Below are 20,192 nucleotides of genomic sequence, written 5' to 3'. Positions count from 1 at the left end.
TAAACTTCCAGCTCAGCACTGTCCACATGACATGTCCGGACTTGTCCTACCTGTCTATCTTCTTTTCCACCTATCCACTCCAGCCTCTCCTCCCTGACCTATCACCTTCATCCCCTCCCCCACTCACCCATTGTACTCTATGCTACTTTCTCCCCACCCCCACCCTCCTCTAGCTTATCTCTCACTGCCTTTATGATGAAGGGCTTTTGCCCGAAACGTCGATTTCGAAGCTCTTTGGATGCTGCCTGAACTGCTGTGTTCTTCCAGCACCACTAATCCAGAATCATTGAATGAAAAGAGTTCAGTGAGCCTGGCAACTAGCTGAGGGGCAAGGTGCCAAAGTGCAAAGCAAGGAAATGCAAAGGAGGGATGCTGTGAGCATCCAGGTAGGGTCAGAATGAGTGAGTGCTAGGAGAGCAGCGTAAATGTTGAGAAGACATTTCCCCACATGGAACAGTTTAGGACTAGAGGGCAATGTCTCAAAATAAAGGGGTGCGAATTTAAAACTGAGACGAAGAGGAATTTCCTCTCAGAGGTTTGTAACTCTTTGGAACTCCTTGCCACAGGGGGCTGTGGGAGCAGAGTCCTTGTGAATATTTAAAGTTAAGATAGATTCTTGAGCAGTAGGGGATTTTTAGATTAGATTACTTACAGTGTGGAAACAGGCCCTTCGGCCCAACAAGTCCACACCGACCCGCCGAAGCGCAACCCACCCATACCCCTACATTTACCCCTTTTAATGTAACACTACGGGCAATTTAGCATGGCCAATTCACCTAACGCGCACATCTTTGTGACTGTGGGAGGAAACCGGAGCACCCGGAGGGTGCCCACGCAGACACGGGGAGAATGTGCAAACTCCACACAGTCAGTCGCCTGAGTCGGGAATTGAACCCGGGTCTCTGGCGCTGTGAGGCAGCAGTGCTAACCACTGTGCCACCGTGCCCACAGTACAATGCACTCCTCACTCTTAAATTCAAATAATCTGATGGTCCTTAATGTTCAGCTTAGCAGTCATAAAGACACTGCACAAATCATGGGTTCAAGATCATGGTAAAAATGATTACTTGCTATTTGAGATGTTTCTTTTTTGAGGAAAACACAGGAAAGTGGATGTAAGGAATGTCAGATCAGCCATGATCCCATTGATTGGCAGAGCAAGCTCAAAGAACTGAATGACTTAGTCTTGTTCCTACTTCTTATGGTCTTCTGGCCTTATCTGTGTGGCGCAAATGTTACTTGCCACTTGTCAGTCCAATGCAATTGAGTTTCAGTGTTGGAGACTGCAGGTGGCCTTGGAGCACAACCTTGCTCAGCTGTGGCCTGTGATGATGTGGCTGAGGACTGTACCATCTTGCATGGTGGCAGGAATCTGGGTTGGCTGCCTAGTGAGGAACAGCAAGGCCACGAGCTGTGTGGGCAGAGGAACGCTGTCATCCTGAGAGACAAAAGAAAATTGGTGCTTAATGAAGCCACCAGAACTCCCACACTGTAACACCTTACATGACCTCAGCAATCCTGGTAAGCTGTTGCTAAAATGCTTGCTGAACTGCTATGATACCCCGCCAACCCCTTTGGTGCAATAATCCAGAAGCATTATGACAGCAGTCTGACCTCCCACTGAAGTACTCTGATTGGCTGCTGCATTGGAAGCTAGAATAGGAAAGGTTTAGACGGATATGAGCCAAATGCAGGCAAATGGGGCTAGTTTAATTTAGGAAATTAGGTGGTCATGGATTAGTTGGACCGAGGGGTTTGTTTCCTTGCTGTATCACTCTATGACATCACCAAGAGACACTGCACAGTGATTGGGTCTGCAGATGTTAGAATGCAGTGAAATGAATGATCATTATTGCCACACTGGAATGATTGGATTCCAACTCCAATGCAAAGCCCTTTGCCAAGTTGATATTGGACTCTTCTACACTGCTTAATATTAGACAAAATTGTACATTTGAAAGTGAAGAACTTAGAGGGCTACAGAAAAAAAGAGTGGAAGTTGCTGGTTAGCTCTTCCAAGAGTCGGTATAGACACAATAGATCGAATAGCCTCCTCTGTACTGTAAAGTTTTATGATTATTTGATTCTATGTAAATTTCCTAATTCAGTAAGTATTTTGATTTGCATTTTTGCGAGCATTCGTCTGTGAGCTCTTCCAGTTATTAGGACCATTGCAGATCCTGCCTTTGATCTATCCTCGACAATACAGGCACTGTTAGTATATGACATCACGGCTGAGAACGTCAATTAAAGTTGTGGTGCTATGCCATCAGTGTCCCTGTCATTTTGATATTACTGCACTGTCTGACAGCTTCAAAGTATTGGCATCTGAAAGCAAAAAGCCACAAATGTGAAGTTGTGGTGGAGAGAGGGAGGAAAAGTAACAGGTGTATGCTTACAGCATTTGTAACTTGTAAATCAGAGTGTGAAGGTTGAGTGTGAGGCAAGGATGAGGATTAAATTTGAGGATATCATTCTCTTTGATGATTTCAGTCTGACCCCAAGCACAACATCATTGCTGGATCCCAATAAAGTCAGAGCTACCTCCTGCATGGGCTATAGGTCAGTTTCTATTGCCTCTGGTTGTGTATCGCTTTTGTGATGATACTGTGGCTTTAAGAGGTGTACTTTGTCCTTTTTTTAATGAAGAGAGGTTGAGACAGAGGTCCCGAGCAGTCTGCTTAAGTCATTGAAGTAACCAGCTTGTGATGCCTTCTGAGATTTGTTTTTAGAAGCAGCCTGAATGGGTAGAGTCAAGCTCCCACTGAACCAGAATTTTTCATTTTAGAAGTAGCATCTGTTTTGGACCCTACAGACCATTCACCCAACAGGTCCACACCGATTCTCCAAAGTGCATCCCACCCAGAGTCCACCCCCACTTATGCTGTCGCTGTAATCTGACATTTCCCATGGCTATACCATCTCATCTACACATCCCTGGACACTATGGGAAATTTAGCATGGCCAATCCACCTAATCTGCACATTGTTGGAATGTGGGAGGAAACCCATAGAGGCACGGGGAGAATGTGCAAATGTTGCCCAAGGCTGGATATGAGCCAGGGTCACTGGCACTGTGAGGTAGCAGTGCTAACCACTGAGCTACCATGCCGCCCCAGAGACGATGCTCTTATTTCTCTCTCTGGTACAGCTAAAAGCTGGGGTTCTGTTCCTGTATGTGAGACAATCTATTTTACTGAATTTGGCTTTGCCTAACGTGTGTTTATGGGCTGTCACTGCATTGGAACAGTTAGAGAATCATAAGATGTACAGCACAGAAACAGACCCTTTGGTCCAACTCCTCCACGCCGACCAGATATTCTAAACAAATCTAATCCCGTTTGCCAGCACTTAGCCCATATCTTAACCCTTCCAGATGCCTTTTAATTGTTATAATTGTACCAGCCTACATGATTTCCTCTGGCAGCTCATTCCATAAACGTACCACCCTTTGCATGAAAAGGTTGCTCCTTAGGTCCCTTTTAAAATTTTCCCTCTCACCCTAAACCTATGCCCTCTAGTTCTCGACTCCCCACCCCCAGGAAATGACCTTGTCTATTTACCCTATCCACGCCCCTCATGATTTTATAAACCTCTATAAGGTCACCTTTCAGCCTCCGACGCTCCAGGGAAAACAGCCTTAGCCTATTCAGCCTCTCCCTATAACTCAAGCCCTTCAACCATGGTAACATCCTTGTAAATCTTTTCTGAACCTTGAGTAATTAATACATTGATTAGTTTGTTAAAACATTTTGACAGAGTTACAGTTAAGCCAATTCTTTTATTTTTATTTTAACTGTATTGTAAAAATAAAGTTAATTGAATTGCATCTGGGATGCAACACCTTAAACTTACCTTTAACCTAAGAAAACATTTGGGTGTAGACTATCTTCTTAATATATTTTGAGGGGGTTTTGCCTGGTCCATAGCACTTGCTCCGACAAGACAGCAACTTTGTCAAGACCTAATAAGAACTCTTGATTGATGTGATGACGTAGCTCGTAATTGAATAGGTGCCAATGTGTGTAAGCTGTGCGAAGAGGTTGTAAGGCTTAGCTTCGCTTAGTGTTTATTTTTAGGGCCTTTCCAACTTATCTCCCAAACAAGTTGGTTTCTGTCCTGACATGCTATTAAAAAGTTCTTAGTTTTGAAAAGGGCCCAAACAAATGTTATGTCCCATGCATTTTGGCATTTTAAATGACTGATAACGTGTTTAAAAGTACATCTCCATTTATAATCTGTACAGAATTAGTTCAGTTCAACTCCAAATTCATTTTACAATCAAATATGTTCAAATGGATGATTAAGGTCCTTCTGTTTTCCATGTGAGATTTGGTTTTCTCCCACCTACTGTTTCTCACAGATTCTTCTCAACCCATGTCCACATTAGCTTGCATTATTTTAGCTTGTATTATTTTATTAGCTTGTATTATTTTAGACCTGCCCTATTTCAGCCACCTCAGTCTGTGAACTACCACCTAAAATCCTGCATTTGCTGGACGGGCAGTAATATGACACCGGAATGAAATAAGGTGTGGCTCGAAACACACCTCTTCATTTGCTTAGGTTTACAATCCAGAACCTAGATTGTTTCTCACACAATGCCATCGTTAAAGTTTCAGTCCCTAGGATCAGTGCATTCAGTAAACACAAAGAATGCTGCACATAAAAGATGCTTCAGACTCATTTCATTGCTGTTGACTGATCGTAATGAAACGATCATTTACTTGGCTATCAGCTCTTCCAATCATTCAAGATTATGAACTGCAATTCCATATTTAAATTTGTTCTTTAATATCCTATTTTTAAAATATGTAGGTTTCAGCACCATGTTTAACTTGGATCATGAGCACAGTACAAGAGGAAAACTCTGTTGAACATATACATTTCAGTTCCATCATCATTGACTTAAATTGGCTCCAGATCTCTGCAGGAGAAAGTGAGGTCTGCAGATGCTGGAGAAGAAGGGCTTATGCCCGAAACATCGATTCGCCTCTTCCCTGGATGCTGCCTGACCTGCTGCGCTTTTCCAGCTCCAGATCTCTGCACTCCACAAGTTCAAAGTTCCAATTCATTATGGGCTTGTCGTTCCCTATCTGTGTAACCTCCTCCATTTTTTAAAACTCATTCATAGGATGTGTACATCGCTGGTAAGGGCAATATTTATTGCCCATTTGACAGTTAAGATTCAATCACATTGCAGTGTGTGTGGAGTCACATGTAAGGCAGCTGAGGTAAGGATAGCTGTTTCTTTCCCTCCAGGACATCAGGGTTTCTCCCCAGCAATATGCAATAGTTTCATGATCATCATTAGACTCTTGATTCCAGATCTTTAATGATTTTAATATCCATTATCTTCCATGGCAGGATTCAAACACAGGTCACCAGAACATTACCTGGCTTTCTGAATTAATAGTTGAGCAATAATACTATTTGACCATTGTCACAGCTCTGTCCACTGTATAACCACATTTAGATTAGCTTAGATGAGATTCCTTACAGTGTGGAAACAGGCCATTTTGGCCAAAAAAGTCCACACCGAAGAGTAACCCACCCAGACCCAATCCACCACCCTACATTTACCCCTGACTAATGCACCTAACATTATGACAATTTAGCATGGCCAATTCACCTAATCTGCACATCTTTGGATTGTGGGAGGAAACCAGAGCACCCGAAGGAAACCCATGCAGACATGGAGAGAATGTGCAGACTCCACACAGACAGTTGCCCGAGGTGGGAATCAAACCTGGGTTCCTGGTGCTGTAAGGCAACAGTGCTAACCACTAAGACCACTACCATGATTTTGGAATGCCTAATTTTAATTCTCACCTGAAATCTATGATTCATTTCAGCAACAAATACATATATACATTCCTCTGACTCTAGCTTGTTTTACACTTCCCTCTCTTTCACTCTATCAACAATTTCCTTTGCTGCAAATATTCCAATTCACTCTCTAAACTCATTTGACACTATGTAATTTACCACCTTCCTTAAAAATTGCTTGATGAAGCTTTGGTCATTCCTTGAAATGTCTCTTTTGGTTTGGTGTCCATTTTATCTACATGAAACATTTTCCAATATTATGACAATATTTATATGTATTTGTTGCTGAAATGAATCATATATTTCAGGTGAGAACTAAAATTAAGCATTCCAAAATCTACCAGGTGTTCTACCAGTATGACATACAGCTAATGATTATTTGAGATATTTGCTTTTGCCTTGGGGCTATCTAGGAATTAAAGGTAGAAGATGCACCATCATAGTGTAGCTACAGAAAGGCAATCTTTTTTGATAACAAGGTTTACTGCAGGGAGGCGATAAGTATAATCATATTTGGCCAAGGATAATTACTAGAACCTGAAGGAACTGATCCAGAGATATTTTCTTTCTCTGAAAGCTAGAGTAGAACTCCTTGTCTCCACATTTACCCAACCTTAGTGGCTATAAAAACGAGGTGATTGGTCTTCTTTATAGTGCACCACCAAAGGTATTAGCTTGGGAATTCCTGGTGATGGATCCAGCGGAAATAAATATTTTCAGGTAAAGATCCTGTCTGACTTGGAGATGATGCTGAGCTTGTAACATTGCCACTCCTACTCTTAATGGTAGCCGTCACAGAGGAAGAAGGTGATGCCAGAGTAATTTTGGTGTATGTTCTGTCAGAGGTTCATCATTGATCTGAAATATTGGCTGGAATCTTTCAGGCTTCAGATTGCGCAAGGAGCGTAATGAGGAGGGAAGTTGGGGATCAGAACCTCACACCCTTCCTGTCTGAGTGGGAACACTCATGATCCACCATCCAGCCTTGGTATAATTGAAATACAGAAGTGGGCAATTAATGGTGGTTAAGGATTTATTCCTGCTGGGCCTACAATTCTTATAGCTCCAGGTGAAGTGATTTTGCGGTACAGTGGTAAGGCTCTGACATCTAAACCAGGAAGTCTGGGTTCAAGTCTCACCTGTAACAGAGTAGCGCTATAACATATCTGAGTAGGTTGATTAGAAAATATCCAATGCCAGGTGAGATAAGGAAGAGTTGGCCTGGCTGACTGACTAAACAGGCCATCAATTGTTATGGAAGGTATCTGCGGTTCCTCCTAAATATGCAATAACTTTGTATACGTTCAAGGGACTGGAGAATAGAAGTGGCTGCTGACATCTTGGGCCTTGCTTCTGATCTCCCTGGGTATCTCTCCTCATGATTCTCTCTATCCCAAGTAACACTTAACTTTCCTGTAGTGATCCCTCATCCTGGAAGTGGGACTGGCAGTGGCCCTAACCTCTACCATTATAGGCCAGCAGCTCTTAGTGACTGGGGCTGCTTTATTCTAGATCCTAATCATTTCCTCAGCATTTCTAGCCTTTTCTGTTTCTAGTTCAGTTTTCCAGCATCTGTAATATTTTGGCTTTGCACTTGATGTATTGAATGCTGTAGAAAATACAAATGGCAGCAATTAGAACAAGGGGCATCTTTGGCTGTTACACTTGAACTACAGAGCAATTGCAAAGAAGGAACAGCCAATATTGAATGAGATCAGAGTGTTGCTGAATTTAATTTCTTGTATACGTGGTTTCAGATATCCTGACCACTACTGCATTACTTTTCTTTTGCTAGTCAAATTGTTTGGTTACTTAGTTTGCTAAGACTACCATCACATTATGATGAATGTATCACAGTGAGCAAGAATAAAATATAATGGAACATTCCTTGCTAAAGTTTTATTTAATTTGACGCCAAGAATAACTCTTGACATCAGGTGATAAATTCAAAGAACTGAGAAAGCAAGCATCAATACATGAGGTAGTTCTGACTCATGCCAATGTATCTGTGTTTGAGAATTTGAAACAAACATAGATCCACAAGCCACTTTTATAATGGATCTAACTACAATACAATGAACCTGGCAGGACAAACAGGGCAAATGCAAAATACGACATATGCTGGAAAACTGAAATAGAAGCTGTTGGGTTGGACAGTATCTGGGAAGAGGAACAGTTAGCATTTCAAGTCCATAAGATGGAGGAACAGGAGTAGGCCATTCAGCCCAGCTAATCTGCTTCACCATTCAATGAAAGCATGGCAGATCTTATCATCCTCAACTCCACCTCCCTGTCTTTTCCCCTAATCCTTGATTACCTTACTGATTAAAATCCTCCTCATTGCTATCTTAAATCGGTTACCTCTAACTTTGAGAGCATACCCTCTGACCTTAGACGTTGCAACAAGGGGAAACATGCTCTATGCATCTACCCTGCCATGCCCACTAAGAATCATAAATGTTTCAATAAGGTCATCTATCATTTTTCTAAACTCCAATGTGTACAAGTTCAACCTCCTCAACCTCTTCTCATAAAAGAATCCCTCCATATGTGGAATACCTAGTGAGCCTTCTCTGGACTACCTCAATGCCAGCTTTTCTTTATTTTGATGAGGAGACCAAAACTGTTCACAGTATTCTAGATTTGCTCTGACTGATGCCTTGTATAGTTTCAGCAAGACCTCCCTATCTTTAAAGGAGAAAGTGAGGACTGCAGATGCTGGAGATCAGCGTCAAAAGGTATGGTGCAGCACAGCAGGTCAGGCAGCATGCGAGCAGCAGGAGAGTCAATGTTTCGGGCATAAGCCCTTCATCAAGAAACCATTTATAGGATCCCTACCTTTATACTGTATTCCCTTTGAAATAAAGGTTAACAAACAATTTGCCTTCCCTATTACCTGCTGAATGTGAATACTAGCTTTATGATTCATGCACGAAGACTGCAAAATCCCTCAGAGCTGCTGCTTTCTGTAGTCCTTCTCCATTTCTATTCTTCCGGCCTAAAATGCAAAGCCTCATATTATATCCATCCACTACTTTTTTTGCCTGTTCACTTAATCTGTAAATTTTCCTCTGCGGATTCCACGTGTTATCCCCACTCCTTACCTTCCAACCCAGATTTCATGTGATTTTCTATCTATTCTTGTTGACATATCCAAGCCATTTTGGTAAACTTGACAAGGTGCAAGGCCCTCTGAGTCACAGGAGCCTTAGAACTTCTACTGAACGAGGTTCAAAAAAACTAAGCACAATTAGATTTAACTGAACAGAATTTTTAAAATGGGATGAGACAAAGAGCATCAGCATTCATCTTTTGAGAACCATGATGCACTTGATAATATGCTGAGTGGCTGTATTATTCCCTACATTTTATGTTCTAACTACTGTTGTCTTTGTTTTTCTCCATTTCTTTATTGATTACACTAATTAGTGTTAACACATTTTCCAATTGTATATACAAGGTCCCTTAGCTATGCAATCACTTTGTTTCAGACAGAATTTGCAGTGATGTTAATTAGAACAAATTAAAGCAATTTGGAAACACTTATTTTTAAATAATGGAAACTGTAGCATCGTTCCAGTATTAGATATTTCTGTTGATTTTCAATTGTATGTTTATATTCACAATTCAATATTGACATTATATTTATCAAGATTAATGTTTAATGAATTGAAGTTATGATACACAAATTGAGTTTTCATGAGTTAAAAACTTGTATTTCACTTAATGGTGACATACCATTTCAGGGAGTGCTGAGGTGATGATTCTAAACAAGGAAGTAACTGAAACTGTTCTGAAAGCTCAAGTACACTAGATTTGAATTCGCATGTATTAACTTCCCAGAAAATGAGGATCGCAGGTAGGAATTTCACTTTCAAAGGTTTCAAGTGACTTGATTATTGTAACTTTAGCATTTAAAATTTCCTTTGTATATTTCAATAATTTAGCAATTAATGCTGTTTTAAGAAATGTGAATTGAAGCTTCACAACTCTCAATTCAAATTGAGTTTGTAAGCAATAGTTGACTGTGAGGTGAGATCATGAGGTAAGATGTATAAATAGTTACAGCTTATCAAAGCATGGGTATTATTTGCCAGTCAAAAGGCTGAGCCAAAACATTTTTTATTGACAAAGTATACATTTATACTGATGTAAAGATTAAGTATAAAAAATGGAGTTTGATGCATGTCATGTGAAGGTGAATTTACTCAACTTGCTAGAGAATTGATTTAAAGAAGAAATGGCAATGAGTTTCAATAAACACAGATTAGAAGGGGCAGAAAATTAACTTCAGGAAAGTTAACTTTAAAAAGGTGTGGCAACTTGTTACACGACAGAGAATGTGTCAAGGAAATTAATTTACATTAATGTCAGAGTAAACATTGGGTTTATTAATACAGAAGTTAATCTTTAACAATGCTTATAAACTGGGAAAGTGACATACATCTGATTAAACAAATAAGGCAAGGGACAGGAAAATCACATTAATTAAATCTAAATAAATTGAAATGAGGCTTTAGATGTTCCATGCAAGAGGTAAATTCACAAATGGTTTCTTATATACAGAATGTTGACTGAAAGGAAAAGTGAACAGGTCAGTCTTGACATTGAATACTGTACTATAGGAAGGTTGTGGAATATTTTAGCATCGTTAGACTTGAATTAGGAAAGTTAATTATCCAGATCTCAAAAAACCTAATATTACAAAAAAAATTTAAGTTGGTAAAGTTAATTGAAAATAATACTAAATGTTTTGTTTTAAAGTATATTTATTCTTCCATGCAGATGATGACCAGGTTTCTCTTCATTTGGAGCACTTCAGTATCTAAGGAGTTGCAAAATGGTACTGAACCTTTTGTGGTCAACTGTGAATATCTCCTCAGTTGTCCTTATGATGGAGGGAAGGTCATTGATGAAGCAGCTGAAAATGGTTCAGCCTTGGACATTACCCTGAGGAACCCCTGCAGTGAGGTTCTGCGGCTAAGATAATCAATCTCCAACAACCATCTCCCTTTATAGTAGGTATGATTCCAACCAACTTGATTCCCATCAAATGCAGTCTTGCTAGGGCTCTGATCCACATTTAGCCAAATGCAGCCTTAATGTCAAAGGCAGTAACTCTCACCTCAGTCTGGAAACCAGCAGTGTTGTCTGTTTCTGCTCCCCCCCACCCCTTAAAATACATTTTTTATCTCTTTTTTTTTCAACTTTCATGATCTTCCTGGACAGTTGCTAGTTACCGAAGTATTTTATAACTAGTCAAATGGATTGGTGCAATCAACTTCAGCACAAGTTTTTGTATTCCTTGGGTGCTAGAATGGCTGGCATTCAGATCTCTTCAATACAAAAGCAACATGTTACAAATGCAATAAATCTCAAACAAAATCAGAAAATGCCACAACTATTCAACAAGTCATGGAGAGTCTGTGGACGGAAAAGCAGCACTAATGCTTCAGGTTATTGACTTTTGATCAGAATTGGACAAAGTTCAAGATGGTAAAGGTGTTAAGAATAGAGCTGGGGGAGATATGAAAGGAAATCAAAAGGTCTATGATCAGGTGGAGGTCAGGAGTGATGAAATGACAAAACGGATGATGGTACAAAAGAGCTCGCTGCATACTACAAACTAGTATGTTATATTTCATTAGGATTATATTTCATTAGGTTGATTCTGGAGTCGACTGGATTAACTTATGAGGGGAGATTGAGCAGACTGGGACAATACTCATTGGAATTTAGAAGAATGAGGCAGGGTTATTGGAAACATATAAAATTTTGAAGGGAATGGGTAAGATAGAAGCAGGGAATTTGTTTCCATTGGCAGGTGAAACTAGAACGAGGGGGGAAGGCCTCAAAATAAGGGAGAGCAGATTTCGGACTGAGTTGAGGAGGAAGTTCTTCACCCAAAAAGTTGTGAACTTGTGGAATTCCCTGCCAATGAGGCTACATATCTTAAGGTAAAGATACATAAAGTTTTGAACAATAAAGGAATTAAAAGTTATGGTAAGTGAGTCCATTGAAAGATCAGCCATGATCTTATTGAATGGTGGAGCAGGCTGAAGGGGCCAGATGGCCTACTCCTGCTCCTAGTTCTTCTGTTTTTATGTTCTTATGTTAAGAGGTGATTGAAAGAACAGAATAATTAACAGTGACTCATAAGCAAGAAGAGATGAGTGGCCAGATCAGCTGTTTGGGAAATGTTAAGTGAAGCATTGAGGAATATGTAAGACTAACAAAGAGCAAATGAAATTTGTAAATGGTGCAGGCGAATGGGAGGTTTAAGGGGGTTGAGCTGAGGATTTTGATGGGCAATATTTTCAGAAATGAATTCAAGGAGAGCACAATGTAGGCACAGAATTACTTACATGGCAAACAGCATAAGCAGCAAGTGATGGAAAGAGCTAAGCAATTCCACGTTCAACAAATCAGACCTAAGTTCTGCAGTCCTTCCACATCCAACCGTGAATGGTGCTGGCCAATTAAGCAACTCACTTGACGAAGATGAGCCTAAAATATCCTATCCTTAATGATTGAGTGCCCAGCAAATAGTGCAAAAGATAAGACTGAAGCATTTGCATCAATCTTCAGCCAGAGGTGCTGAGGTGATAATCCATTTTGATCTCTTCCAGTGGTCCCTAGCATCACAAATACCAGTCTTCAATCAATTTGATTCATTCATGTCAATATTTGGGAATAACTAAAGGCCCTGGATCCGTAAAGGCTATGGGCCCTGACAACATTACCGTAATAATCCTGCAGAATTGTGCTCCAGGAATTGCTACATCCTTGGCCAAACAGTTCAGTTACAACATCAGTATCTACTTGACATTGTGGGAAGTTGCCCAGGAATGTCCTGTGCACAAAAAAACAGGATAAATCTAACTCAGCCAATTAGCACCCCATCAGTCTACACTCAATCTTCAGAAAAGTGATAGAAGGTGTCATTAAGCAACACTTGATTAACCAACAATCTGGTAACTGAAGATCTGGGATCTGCCAGAGCCACATGGACAAGAGAGATGTATTATAAAGGTGAGGCAAAAGTGACTGCCCTTGACATTGAGGCTGCATTTGACTGTGTGTGGCATCAAAGAGCCTTAGCAAAACTGGAGTCAGTGGGAATTGGGGGAAAGCTCTGTTGATTGGAGTCCCATCTGGCACAAGGAAGATGTGTATGGTAGATGGAGGTCAATCATTACCTATCCAGGATATCTCTGCAGGAGTTCCACAGGGAACCATATTCAGCTGCTTCATCAATAACCTTCCTTCCATTATAAAATCAAAAGTGGGGATCTTCCCCAATGATTGCAAAATATTCAGCACCATTCACAACCCCTCAGAGGGCGTCCATATTCAAATGCAACTAGACCTGGTCAATATGCAGCTTTGAGCTAACAAGTGGCAAGTAACATTCACACCACACAAATATCAGGCAATCACCATCTCCAATAAGAGAGAATCAAACCATCACTCCTTGACATTCAGTGGTGTTACCATCATCAAATCCCCTACTGTCAACATCCTCGGGGTTACCCTTTACCAGAAACTCAACTGGACTCACCACATAAATACAGTAGCGGCAGGAGCAGACCAAAGACAAGGAATTCTACAGCAAGTAACTCACCTCCTGAATTCCCAAATCCTGTCCACCAACTACAAGGCACAAGTCAGGAATGTTATGGAATTCTTCCCACTGATCTGGATGAGTGTAGCTCCGATAACATTCAAGAGTACTAGCTTTCAGAACACTGCTCCTTTGTCAGGTAACTAGTGGGGCAGGATCATAAGATATGCGATATACATTGCAGGCAAGGATGCCCCGAGGCATGGTACATTGGTGAGACCAAGCAGACTCTGTGACAATGGATGAATAGACACTGCACAACAATTGTCAGACAGGGATGTGCCCTTCCATTCCGGGAACACTTCAAAGGTCAGGGACTTTCAGCCTCGGATCTTCAGGTAACCATCCTCTAAGGTGGACTTTGGGATATGCAACAACGCAGAGTGGCCAAGCAGAGGCTGATAGTCAAGTTCGGTACCTATGGAGATGGCCTCAACTGGGACCTTGGGTTCATGTCATACTACAGGTGATTCGATACATTACACATGCGCACACACTCTTATATACACACTCATGCAGACCCTCTCTCAGACATACACATGCATCTCCCACACTCACACACACACACACACACACCCTCTCACAGGCTTATACTCCGTCACACTCATGCACACACTGTACCAAGTATACACACAGAGAAAGTGAGGGCTGCAGATGCTGGAGATCAGAGCTGAAAATGTGTTGCTGGAAAAGCGCAGCAGGTCAGGCAGCATCCAAGGAACAGGAGAATCGACGTTTCGGGCATTCCTGAAGAAAGGCTTATGCCCGAAATGTCGATTCTCCGGTTCCTTGGATGCTGCCTGACCTGCTGCGCTTTTCCAGCAACACATTTTCAGCAAGTATACACACACACAAACATGCATTCTCTCACGTGCACTCATACTCACCCGCACATGCTCACATGCACAGACTCACACTCTCTCTCTCTCTCACACACACACACACACACACACACACACACCAGTCTATGGGGTGAATTTGCATTTGCAGAATTGTATTTGCAAATGTATTCTAATCTTGCTCAAAAGGCACACAACCTGCAGGCAGTCAACACAGGCAGTCAATCCATACAACATTTTATAAATTCCTACTTTGGAAATAGAACCAATCTGACTCAAGATTGGGATACATATTAGACTCTAACCTCACACCTTTAATACATTGTCTGAGCTGACTTGTCACTTTTTTGTAAAACCTTAAGTTATCTCGAGAATGTGACTCAAAAGAGGTTCTGGGATTTACATATTAATGAATCAAAACCTGCAACCCCATTGTAAAAGATTAAAGACTTAACAGCAATCTAGGTTTTTTCAATATATCATTTTAATTGCATGACACTGTGATCTTTTGCTCTAAATTCTGTGTCTTATGATCCTGCACCACTAGTTACCTGACGAAGGAGTAGCGCTCTGAAAGCTAGTACTTCCAAATAAAGCTGTTGGAATCATAGAATCCCTACAGGGTGGAAACAGGCCAGCAAGTCCACACCAACTCTCCAAAGAGTATCCCACCCACACCCATTCCCCTACCCTATTACTCTACATTCCTCCTGACTAATGCATCCAACCTACACATCCCTGAACATTGGCATGGCCAATTCACCTGACCTGCACAACTTTGGATTGTGCGAGGAAACCGGAGCACCTGGAGGAAAGCCACGCAGACACGGGGAGAATGTGCAAACTCCACACAGACAGTTGCCCAAGGCTGGAATCAAAACCCCAGTCCCTGGCGCAGTGAGGCAGCAGTGCTAACCTGGTGTTGTGTGATTTTTAACCTTGTCCACCCCTGTCCAACATTGACACCTCCACAACATTCAAGAAGTTTGACATCATTTGGGACAAAGCAACCCACTTATCCACAAACATCCAGTCCCTTCACCATAGATACTCAGTAGCAGCAGATTGTACCAACCACACGATGCACTTCAGAAATTCACCAAAGATCCTCAGACAGCACCTTCCAAAACCACAACCACTTCCATCTAGAAGGACAAGGGCAGCAGATGCATGGAAACACCATCACCTACAAGTTCCCCTTCAAGCCACTCACTCCCCTGGCTTGGAAATATATCACCATTCCTTCACTGTCACTGGGTCAAAACCCAGGAAAGCCCATCCTGTCAGCATAACAGGGACTGCAGTGATTCAGGAAAGCAGCTCCACACTACCCCCTGAAGGGAAATTGGGAGTGGCAGTAAATGCTGACTCAGTCAGCAATGCTGGTATCCAATGACTGAAAGGAGAGAGAATCTAAAAAAAGGGAAAGAAAAGTTTACCACGTCAGAAAAATAAGTTGAAGTAGAAGCTATGGGCACAGGTTTGGAGCAGCAAAAATCAGCCCTCCCCACTCCTATCCCCTGAATGGACACAGGCCAGCCTGGTTCTGGAGTGATTATTAGACCACACACTTCCTTTGGTAAAAGGGATAAAGAGATAGGACAACATGAGGGAATCCATGGTTAAAGTTTGCAGACTCATAGTGGGCTGAAGTTGGTATTGGTAGGGTGGACTTGGTATGGAGCATCAAGGAAATTCACTCAACTCCAGATACTTTTTGAGATTAGATTCCCTACAGTGTGGAAACAGGCCCTTTGGCCCAACCAGTCCACACCGACCCTCCAAAGAGTAACCCACCCAGACCCACAACCCTCTGACTAATGCACCTATCACTATGGGCAATTTAGCATGGCCAATTCACCTGACTTGCATATCATTGGACTGTGGGAGGAAACCGGAGCAAACCCACGCAGACACGGGGACAATGTGCAAACTCCACACAGACAGTCTCCCGAGGCTGGGATCAAACCTGGGACCCTGGTACTGTGAGGCAGCAGTGACTGCATGACTCCAGAGACTTGTGTGCAAACTGAATAATGGGCAAAAGTGAGGACTGCAGATGCTGGAGATTAGAGTCAAGAAAGTGGTGCTGGAAAAGCACAGCAGGTCAGGCAGCATTCGAGGAGCACACTGCAAGCTGAACAATGTATAGAAGCTATTTGAAAGGATCGAGTAGTTGGAGAATGTACTGATTCAAACATTTTCATTTGAATGAACATCCACATGTGAGCGTAGAATCAGTTGCAGGGCAGAGAAAAACATGCAGTGAGGTGAAGGTCCCAGAGCAACAGAGGAATGTGGATCAGCCGAGGAGAGTGAGTCATGCAATGATGAAATTAACTGTAGCTTAACGTGGGAACCAGCAGGCTAGCCGCAAGCAGGGTGGAGACTAATAATGAGGGGGAAGGTCTGTGAATTGATCCTCTACTTCAGAATTGTGCTATGTTTGGTGCTGCTGACCAGAACTCACTTGCACAATCTCACTTGGCATCCAGTTTGCTTTACCTCCATTGCTGATATCCAACAGTGTGCCCATTGTCCACCTCTGACAGCTAAGCCACTTTCTGGCCCCTCCTAGCTCCACAAAGCCCATTTCCTGACACCTCTCCTGTTTCCTCAGAGGCCCCACTCCTGATCCCTCACTGTTCCACTCATCCACTTCCTGCCACCCTTGACAGGTCCCTCCGCTGCCCCACTCTTGATCTCTGACCATCATGCATCCACCTCACTGTCTCAACTCACTGCCCCTCTCCCAATCACCACTGCTCCACTGACTGCTCACTGTCCTGCTCACCACACCTTAATCAATTTATTCATTGCCCCCTTCCAGATATTTGCCCCCCACTTCTAACCCCTTACTGATTCCCCCCCCCGAACAAAATCATCCCTCTCACTAACCACCTGCTCCTCCCAGTGCCCATTATTATTAATACAAGTTGTAAAGAATTAAAACCTCTGATCTTCTGATCATTCATCTCCACCTGCCGATCCAAAGGGGACCACTTATGCTTACCCTGTTAAAAATCAAACACATCGCTGAGGGTCTGAAGTTGCTTATAGACCAGACCAGGTAAAGAATGCAGATTTCACTCCCTGAATGAAATTAGTGACCAAAGTGGAACAAAAACAAAATTACTGGAAAAGCTCAGCAGGTCTGGCAGCATCTGTGGAGAGAAACCAGAGTTAATATGTTGGGTCAAGCGACCCTTCCCCAGTTCTGAGGAAGAGCCACTTGACCCGAAACGTTAACTCTGATTTCTCACCACAGATGCTGCCAGACCTGCTGAGCTTTTCCAGCAATTTCGGTTTTTGTTTCTGATTTACAGCATCTCCAGTACTTTTGTTTTTTATTGAGTGATCAAATGGGGTTTTACAGCAATTAAAGATTATGTCATGGCTTTGGCTGTGCTCCCAGAACTTGGCCACCGCTATCGCCCAGCTCTACAAAGGTACCAGGGCGGGGCATGGAGAGACAGAAAGAGAACCAGGGGAATGGGGGTGTGAAGTTGGGGTCTGGGGGGCAGCAGGGGGGGGGAAGATGGAGAGGCTCTGGTTTGGTGGAAAGAGGAACGGGGTCTGGGGTAGAGAGACCTGGGCAGGGGGAAGACACAGTGGAGGGTGAGAGAGATGGGGTGGTGGGGGAAGAGACTCAAGTTGATGCAAGTTATGTGGGAGAGTGGGTAAGGAGGGGAGTTGGGGATATAAAAGAATTGGGTTAGACAAGAAAGAGGTGACTAGGTGAGAGGAGGAGGTGGGCAGAGAGTGGGTTAGGAGAGATGTGGATGAGGAGGGTTAGGAGAGACCTCGCCACCAACCATCCCCCCAACCAGTGACCCCCCCACCCCCCACCATAACCATCCACCCATTCACAGAACGGGCTGCTTCCTGGCAAATAGAAGGAAATCTCTGATTTCAAACCTCCGTTGCCTCGCAGTCAGACCCACATGTGGGAAAGGCTTCAGAAGTAAACCTTAAGGAAAAATCCAGAGCTGACAAAATGAATGAACAGAGAACGACTGCTCGAGCTGTGCATTTACCATGATTTGTGCATCACTAACTCCTCCTTCCAGACAAAGCCTCGGCACAAGAATTCCTGGAGACACCTGTGCTCAAAGCATTGGCACCAACTCGATCTGATCTTAGTTAGGTCCACCACCATCAAACACATTCTCCACATACACTGTTATCACAGTGTGGACTTTGACACAAACCACTCCTTCATGTGTTGCAAGATTAGGCTGCAACCTAAGAGATTCCATCACACTAAAATACAGGGGAGCCCTCACATCAATGTCAGCAAGATGTCCCAGCCAGACCTTGTGTAACAGTTCTCAGAGGCTTTCGAGAGAGAACTCAGCGCCTTATGACACGGACACACCTCCACAGAGAAGTGGGAAACCTTGTGGGATACTGTGCACCTCACCTACCTGGCTATCTTGAGGAAGAGGATTTGCAAGACACATGACTAGTTTAAGGCTAAGGTAACCAAGATGACCCCCATCATTGAAGCCAAGCGTGTTGCCCTCGCTGAGTACAAGCAGTCAGCTAGCTGGAAGAATCTGCAGACTCTCAGGGCTGCCAGGAAAAAGGTTCAGTAGACTGCCAGGCGATGTGCTAATGAGTATTGCACATAGTGAAGTGAGTAAATTCAGACAGCCACTATAACGGGGAACATGAGGGGAATGTACAAAGGCATCAAGAAAGGCACTAGGATCAGCTCTGAGCAAGACAGACCCGTCAAATCCTCTACTGGGGAAGTAATCACAGACAAATGCCAGCAGATGGAGAGGTAGGTTGAATACTACTCTGATCTCTACTCCAGGGAGCAGACCATGTCCGCTTCAGCAGTTGATGCCATCACGTGCTTGTCGACCATGGAGAAGCTAGATGCAGAGCCATCAGTAGAAGAGCTTAGCAATACCATTGACAGCCTGGCCTGAGGTGAGGCCCAGGGTAGCGACGGGATTCCTCCTGATCTGATCAAGCCCTGCAAGGTTAGATTCCTGCTCCCATTGTATGAAGTTCTCTGTCAGTGCGAGCAAGGAACAGCTGTACCGCAGGCCATGATGGATGCCAAGATCATTGCCCTTTACAAGAACAAGGGCGAGAGATGCGATTGCAACAACTACAGAGGCATCTCTCTCGTCAACACTGTCGGCAAAGCCTTTGCTCGGGTCATCTTGACTCACCTGCAGAAACTGGCAGAATGTGTATGCCCAGAGTCACAGTGCAACTTCCGAGCTAAAAGATCCACAGTAGACATGATCTTCTCTCTTTTCCCATCTGCAGGAGAAGTGCAAAGAACAGGAAATGCCCCTCACCAACACGTTGGACCTGGTCAGCAGAAACGGCCTTTACAAGGTTCTCCTGAAGATTGGCTGCCCACTGAAACTGCTGAGCATGATCGAATCCTTCCGCAGTAACATGAAGGGGACAGTGCAGTTCAATGGCAGCTCTTCTGAGCCCGTCGACATCTGCAGCAGTATCAAAAAAGGCTGTGTCCTTGCTCTCACATTCTTTGAGATTTTTTTTGCTGTGTTCCTAAAACATGCCTTTGGCACTGTAATGGAGGGGATTTACCTACACACTCGATCAGACGGCAGGCTCTCCAACCTGGCCTACCTCAGAGCCAAGACAAAAGTACATGCAGCACTCAGGCTGACTATCAGTCTGAGGAAGACGAACATCTTGGGACAGGACATAGAGGCACCGCCAGTCATCACCATCAACAACTATGAACTCAATGTCATCCATCAGTGTACGTCCCTTGGCTTTGCCAACCTCTCCTTGGAGACAGACATCGACAAGAGGATTGGGAAAGCAGCCTCAACTCTTGCTCGCCTCACAACTCGAGTATGGACAAGTCCCAAACTGACAGTGAAGACAAGAATGTCAGTCTAC

General features: G+C 43.1%; 1 protein-coding gene across 7 annotated transcripts in view; it reads left to right on the top strand.

Annotated features, from left to right (window-relative positions):
* Positions 1–20,192, top strand: part of LOC122559040 (protein FAM3C-like) — a 58,044-nt gene that overhangs the window by 8,983 nt on the left and 28,869 nt on the right. For 4 of the 7 annotated variants that reach the window (XM_043708207.2, XM_043708203.2, XM_087994365.1 and 1 more), the window contains one exon: positions 9,575–9,687. In XM_043708207.2, coding sequence (XP_043564142.1) covers positions 9,675–9,687 — 13 coding nt within the window. In that variant the 5' untranslated portion in view covers positions 9,575–9,674. The other 3 variants (XM_043708201.2, XM_043708206.2, XM_043708205.2) reach the window with 3 other exon arrangements.

Source organism: Chiloscyllium plagiosum, unplaced genomic scaffold (genome assembly GCF_037043375.1).
Source record: "Chiloscyllium plagiosum isolate Xiang-an unplaced genomic scaffold, Cpla_swu_hap1 HiC_scaffold_14, whole genome shotgun sequence".
NCBI classification, from domain to species: Eukaryota; Metazoa; Chordata; class Chondrichthyes; order Orectolobiformes; family Hemiscylliidae; genus Chiloscyllium; species Chiloscyllium plagiosum.
Note: the sequence above shows the minus strand (reverse complement) of the source record. Positions and strands in the feature narration are given on the sequence as shown.